The 7819-nt window shown below is 37.7% G+C and overlaps 1 protein-coding gene across 2 annotated transcripts in view; it reads right to left on the minus strand.

Annotated features, from left to right (window-relative positions):
- LOC120575647 (kin of IRRE-like protein 3) overlaps positions 1 to 7295 on the minus strand; it is a 363304-nt gene extending 356009 nt beyond the window's left edge. For both annotated transcript variants that reach the window (XM_039826472.1, XM_039826471.1), the window contains exon 1: positions 6916 to 7295. In XM_039826472.1, coding sequence (XP_039682406.1) covers positions 6916 to 6967 — 52 coding nt within the window. In that variant the 5' untranslated portion in view covers positions 6968 to 7295. The remainder of the gene's footprint in view (positions 1 to 6915) is intronic.
- Between the last annotated feature and the right edge of the window lie 524 nt (positions 7296 to 7819).

The following is a 7819-nucleotide window of genomic DNA, read 5'->3' on the forward strand; positions in this document are numbered from 1 at the left end:
ACCGACTGTATATATGACTGTATATATATATATTGAAGTGATACTGACCACTGACTGTATATATGTATATTGAAGTGATACTGACCACTGACTGTATATATGTATATTGAAGTGATGGTGACCACTGACTGTATATATGTATATTGAAATTAATACTTAACCTGTATATATGTATATTGAAGTGATAGTGACCACTGACTGTATATATGTATATTGAAGTGATGGTGACCACTGACTGTATATATGTATATGTATTAGTGATGGTGACCACTAACTGTATGTATGTATATTAATATGATGTACCACTGACTATATATATGTATATTGAAGTGATACTGACCACTGACTGTATATATGTATATTGAAGTGATTACCATTTACACTACTGTATATATGTATATTGAAGTGATACTGACCACTGACTGTATATATGTATATTGAAGTGATACTGACCACTGACTGTATATATGTATATTGAAGTGATACTGACCACTGACTTGTATATTTAAATGATAGTGACCACTGACTGTATATATGTATATTGAAGTGATACTGACCACTGACTGTATATATGTATATTGAAGTGATGGTGACCACTGACTGTATATATGTATATTGAAGTGATACTGACCACTGACTGTATATATGTATATTGAAGTGATGGTGACCACTGACTGTATATATGTATATTGAAGTGATACTGACCACTGACTGTATATATGTATATTGAAGTGATGGTGACCACTGACTGTATGTATGTATATTGAAATGATGGTGACCACTGACTGTATATATGTATATTGAAGTGATACTGACCACTGACTGTATATATGTATATTGAAGTGATGGTGACCACTGACTGTATATATGTATATTGAAGTGATACTGACCACTGACTGTATATATGTATATTGAAGTGATGGTGACCACTGACTGTATATATGTATATTGAAGTGATACTGACCACTGACTGTATATATATTGAAGTGATGGTGACCACTGACTGTATATATGTATATTGAAGTGATGGTGACCACTGACTGTATATATGTATATTGAAGTGATGGTGACCACTGACTGTATATATGTATATTGAAGTGATGGTGATCACTGACTGTATATATGTATATTGAAGTGATGGTGACCACTGACTGTATATATGTATATTGAAGCGATCCTGACGTTAAAGACCAGCTGATCGCTGCCAGATTCTTTGAAATGAATGGCCGCATTGCATTGGGGGACATCGGCTTTGAATGCGTCCAGCTCGGGTCATATCGTTATGTTCTGTATTACAGCATATACTGTAATATTTCACCGGTAATACAACCGAAATAATATTAAAATAAAGAAATTAATACCATGATAACATCTAAATAAATGTTGATAGATGTAGCGTTACAGTTTAAAAAATATAAATAAACAAAAAGCAACCCGCGCTTCTCCTGGCAAAAAAAACCGAAATAATAACATTAAAAGAAAAAAATATAAACCATGATAATATCACCGTGAATAATGTTTTATGTATTTTGACGAAATAACGAGGGAATGTCTATCTGATGGACCCCCTCGTTGAAAAATAACGTCAAGGGTACACCTCTTTGGTTGAAACTTGACGCCAGGGTTCTTGACTATGCGTCATACATTTGACGAGTAGGGAGTGAGACTGTGTTTCTTTGGTTAACTTATTTCTCACACTAATAAAAGAAACAAGGATGCAGTCAAAATGAAAAACATCAAGTAGGTATTAACATGAAGCTTCATGATAAATATGCAAACATTTAATTAATCTCACTGACTTGAAAAGCTGAAGACAGACTTTGCCTTCATTAAAAAATTACATTAATATTTTACTACTAGACAGAAAAGTGTACAGTATTTAACTTATCACTTACGAGTGGTGTGCAGAGTGCCCCCTGTTGGTGCACCGTTATGACTTGTATTGTGAATAATGATACAAACCTAAATCATTAAAACTGTATCTTTATTGTAGTTGTATTTTATATGTTATATGTTTATATATATTTTATTTATTTATTTATTTATTTATTTATTTTATTTATTTATTTATTTATATATATATATATATATATATATATATATATATATATATATATATATATATATATATATATATATATAGGCTACTTTGAAGAATCTAAAATATAAAACATGTTTTCAGTTATTTCACACTTTTTTGTTAAGTATATAATTCCACATGTTCATTCATAGTTTTGATGCCTTCAGTGAGAATCTACAATGTAAATAGTCATGAAAATAAAGAAACACATTGAATGAGAAGGTGTGTCCAAACTTTTGGCCTGGCCTGTACTATAAAAAAACTTGTGTAAGATAATGCTTTCCAAAAAAAAAAAAAAAAAAACAAAAAGAAAGTAAGATTCTGCATATGTGTATTTTTCTTACTAGATGGGTTGTCAGTAGGGATGTCCCAATCCCAATTATCAGATCGGAGCCGATATGGGAATTTTTTAACTGATCGGGATCGGCTTTTTCCCTGATTACCTTAATCCGATCATTCACATCAGCTTGTAGTGATTGCCACCTTTTATCACAGACACACCGCCAAACCACTTGGATGTGGCCATTGCACGGCCATCAGTGGTGTGTGATACTGCAATATTTAGTATTGATCCGATACCAAGTAAATACAGGGCCAGTATCGCCAATAGCGATACAATACCGATGCATCATCAAATTGCTAAATCTGAATGGATTTATATGACCTTTAAGTGTTTTTGTAAAGTTAAAACCCAGGACAGAATTTTCATATGCTTTTATACATTTGTTATGTTACCACTGTTTCTTACAGCCTTTAACAAATTATACAGCTTGCCGTTGTTGAATTTTTGGCCTGAAAATATAGCCACACAGCGCTCCTCTTCCTCTCTGCTGTTCTTCTGTCCTGCTTGTGTGGACAGAAGAACAGCAGTTGTGGGCCTGGCTGCTGGCTTGCTTGTTTGCCTGGCACCGTTGAGTCATTTGATGGTACAGCATCAAATCACAAGAGGGGGGAGGAGGAGCAAAGTGTGCCTGCTCTGCACTGTGACAGGAGCGGCACTTGAAAGCAGCGGGACTTAACACAGACACAGACAGAAACCACAGCATTGCATGTTGGATAGAAACTAAAACTAAAGTATCGATCTCATTACACTGGTATTGATTAATATCGATACCAACATTGGTATTGATATTATCGATATTTGGATCAATCTGCCCACCACTAGCGGCATCTCACCAGCGTCTGTCCAGAGAGCGTCTTGTAGCTTGCCAGTCTGTCTTTCTTAGTCTTCCGTTTTACACGCGGGTTACTCCAATTCTCCACACTTCTTAACCACACGTACAGGCTGTTATTCCCTGGAGACATAGGAGTTAATCACGAGAAGAAAATCAAAGTCAAATTGACTTTTAAGAGTAGTTTTGGTTGTCCAGCGGGGGAACTTGAGGCTGTTTATTTTTTGGTCGGGGGTTTGCTGGGATCCTAAAGAGAACTCTTTTAGTGTTCAGAGAAAAGACTCATTTGCTGTACTAAGTTAAATGTATTAAGATTAAGACATATTTAGTTACTTTTGTTACACACTGATCCAGGAGGGTTGGAGCGGGAAATAAAAAAGTAAACGGGATAGTGGAAATTGATATAATAAACCACTACTATTACTTTGACAATGAACAAGGTTATTTCACACTCACAAACAATCTTAACTTCATAATTATTTGACAGAAGCTTACCTTCAGTGTGAATCAACGCCAAAATAATAAACAGAAACAACCTATTTTACCGACTGGAGTTCTGTATAACACTAAATCAAAAATAATAAACGAAAATACAATTTCCAAATCTAACTCCCTAAACTAAAGAAAAACAGGAAAAAACATGGTTTACTTAGTTATTTTTGTAAACAAAAAAATGGTGTGCAGCTCTTATCTGAGCAAATACAAGTATCGGATTGGGACTCGGTATCGGCAGATATTCAATATTTTAAAACAATCGGATCAAGCTGATCAGGACATCCCTAGTTGTTAAAGCTATAGTGCGTAGTTTCTGTCGTCCCCATGAGGAATTCAAAGTAATGACAACAAAACTGTCGGCGCGTCCACATGATACAAGCCTTCCGTGATCGTTGATTTATTAATATCAAAAAGTTACGCACTAAAGCTTTAATATCCTAAAAGGACTTAATCATTGCTCTTCTTCACTGCCTGGCCTTCAAACAGTGAAGCAAAAGCATTTACCTCACACAATCTATAAACCTTTTTCTCCTCCGTCACTCAGGTAGAAGAACCAAAATTGTCCTTTACAATTTCAATACTGAGCTTAAACAAAAGAATATAAATACTGTCTACCCTTATGGCCAGCATTTTTTTATGATCTTTCTTTTGACCATCCCTTAAAGCGAAGCCTTAAGGCTGCACATTCAAGAAATGTATGTAAAAATCAAAGTCACAATATAGGGTTGTTCAATCATCTGAGCTGAGACACCACAGATGCATCATTATTTATGTCATGCAATTATTTAAAACCAGTTCAACATGATTTGAAAGTATTATTTGTGCCATTAAACTAAACGGTTGGGTCTTTCAATCTTCCAAATATTTTTCTCTGCCACCAAAATAGAGTGTACCTTTTGTATTTGTAAATGTAGAACTAAACTCCTCTAAACCTGTGTTGTGATTGTCATCTTCAACTATATCGAAAGTCCACAATGAGATTTCCATTTCCAAGAGTCAGTCAGTAGGCTTCTGTCTCTTCCACACTCTTCTTCTGTCCCACGTTTTGCGCCGAACTATTGGTGCCAAGCAAATGAGAACAGAGGAGGAAGGCTGCCAACTCCCAGAGGAGAGTCAGATGGCAGCAGGGATTCTTTGTCTCCCGCTCTTATCTCCTCTTCCTTTAGTTCAGGCTGATGTCCGCACTCTGATTCCACCCGCAACAAATGCAAATCATCACACTTTGTAATTCCTGTGTAAAGGAGAAGTCACAATAGTTTGTGTGTGCTGCATGTGTTGGCCTGGGCTCATCTGCATGCCTTCTTACAGTGCATGATAACCACTTTTGCGACTGTCCAGGTTCTGACAGCTCCAAGGATGCCGCCCGCCCCCCAAGCATCCTGTGGATTACATCTTAAACAACCCAGAAGACTGAGTAGTAAATAATGTGCTGCTATTCTAATTAGATAATCCCACTTACTCTGAGGCTAGTTGACCTCACCTGAGTATTCCCAAACACTGCACATTAGGTGAAGCAAAAGATACATGCTCAACTCTTCAGCTAAAAACCCTTTTGTGTGGTGCACTGGGGAACACAGTGTCACTGTATAAAGCATTGCTTCTTCAAATGAAGCAGGCATTTGGAAACTGTGGCAAATGCCCCCTCGCAGACAAAAAATGGGTAGGAGGGGGGTCGAGTTTGCTCCAACACCAGAACAGACTCATACTCTCATAAAACTAGGCAATAAAGCTGCTATCCTCTTGAGAGTTGATGTATGGTGCCTGAAAGAGAGCTACTGAGAGCCATATTAAATCTTTATTACCAGTGTCAGAGTCAAATTAGTAGTGGTGTGCCACCACTGTGTCTGTGTGTGTGTGTGTGTGTGTGTGTGTGTGTGTGTGTGTGTGTGTGTGTGTGTGTGTGTGTGTGTGTGTGTGTGTGCAGATTCAGCCTGACTAGGCAGATTTTCTAGCACCAGTCACACACAGCTAACATCAAACGCTGAACCCCAACATTAAGTTGAGCAATAACATTTTGAAGATATCCATTTAGAGCTGGGACTCCAGATGACTGATCAAGTTAAAACAAGAAGTTAATGGCACAACAGGTGAATTAGATTGTATCCCAGGGTGAGACAAGGATGGGAAACAGCATGGTGCTTTATTAAGAGGAGCATAATGGCATTACAAAGTTTTCGCCTCAGCTTACAGTGTTTCTGTAGCCATGTTGCTGATGTAGCTCCAGCTGTCAGTATTTGGTATCAGGTTGTGTGTGACTTGCAGCTTTCATAGACAAAAAAAATATATAAAAATAAAAAAGGGTTTTCTACAGGCTTATTTAGAGAGCAGACAAAAGAAATGGAATCGAATATCCCTGAAGTGTTCAGGGATATTATCACTTTTTTCTAATTCCAAAAAAAATCAGTAGATTCAACAGTATCTAGAGCAACAATAATCTCAATCGTCACTAAATATTTCTGTCACATTTCTGGAATGGACAAATGTGAAGTCATCACTAGCCACAGGATAGGGGCAACAAAAATCAATAAGACCAGTCAGAGCTTTTAAAGCTTTTCCAATCAGCACTTTTCAACTCTCACTTTAATTTACTCCTTTGTTTCACAATCTCTTTGCATCAGCAACGAGTGCTCAGACACAGCAAAAGAAGAGTTTGGTTGGAACAAACATGCACATACTGTCTATTCAACTGTAAGCTAATTTTAATATAAAGAGAAACCTTATTGTCTACTATGCATACACTTAATTACTATACACCAAGGATTTGTTGAAATATATATATTGCATTTTCAATTTCTTGATTTGGGTTCTATGAGACCTGTGGTCATCATGTTGGAGTACCCAAACATTTTACCTCATCACTCAGCATAAGCTCGACCTGGAGCAAAGCAGCATGACCGCTGAGTACAAACTGAGACATGTTCAGAAATGCAACAGACATCCAGCAAGACATTTCAGCCTAGCAGGGGTTTCAGCAGGACACAAGTGGCGGGTTTTCACGCTGGTGTGAAAAAAGACAAAGCACCAATGACCAATTGACCAGCAGCTTAGCTGATATTACATCAGGACCCACAGGAGAGAGACTTGCTGCTCAGAGCTCCAGCTTCAAACTGCATCCAAACTTGCAGACAGTGACTGGGGAAAAGAAAAGCAAAAACCTTTTTCACTCACCCGTGCTGGCAAAGCAGTAGAGAAGAAGCAGTAGCAGCAGCCAGAAAATCATTGTTACCGACGAGTATACAGATGTCTTCCTGTTGCTAAATGCTGACGCCGAGGCAGAATTAACAGTTGGGATACAAAGAGTGTATGGAGTTGACAGTGTAGCTTCCTCCCCTCAGCTGCTCTTCCCTCGGTCTTACTGAGTCTCCTTGTTTCTCCTCTCTTTCTCGTCCGTGTTCACTGCTGAGTGCCTCTCTTTTTCTCCCTGCTCTCCACTGTGTCGTTCACACTTCGTGCATCATGCTTGCTGGCTCCCGTGCTTACTCGCTCAGACTCTGCTCGTTTGTTCACTGGCTCCCTCTCTCCTCCCTGGATCTCTCTCTACGGTACGGTCAGTGAGGAAAGTGCTTAAGAGACTGGCTCCTCCCTCTCTCCGCCTGCTCATCTGCCTCTCTGGCATTTAGACAGTCTAGACCGAGGGAAAAAAAATCTCCTGGATGATCTGTCATGCATTATCATTTAATGGTACAGTAACAATGTTTAGCACTTTGCACACATGAACAATTACACTATTTATTGTATTTGCTGACATAAGACATTATAAGTGAAATTCAGTAAAGACACAGGGCAATATCAGCACAAACTAATAAAAAATTTAAAGTATGCAGCTTTGTCATTTGTGATTCTTGGTAGTTCTTTTTTATTGTGTTATACAGCTCCTTGAAATAGCTTGATGTCAGACCTTTCCATGTCCTGAAGGTGATCAATGAAATCTTAAAATCCATTCTGACACATTCCACTTAATGTTTTCGCCAGACCTGCAACTGAGCCAAACAACCCTGTCATCTACAAATTACGTTTATTTCAATTAATTTGTTTTGCCAAATGTGTAATTACAGGAAACATAATTACTGCC

Source organism: Perca fluviatilis, chromosome 16, assembly GCF_010015445.1.
Source record: "Perca fluviatilis chromosome 16, GENO_Pfluv_1.0, whole genome shotgun sequence".
Taxonomy (NCBI): domain Eukaryota; kingdom Metazoa; phylum Chordata; class Actinopteri; order Perciformes; family Percidae; genus Perca; species Perca fluviatilis.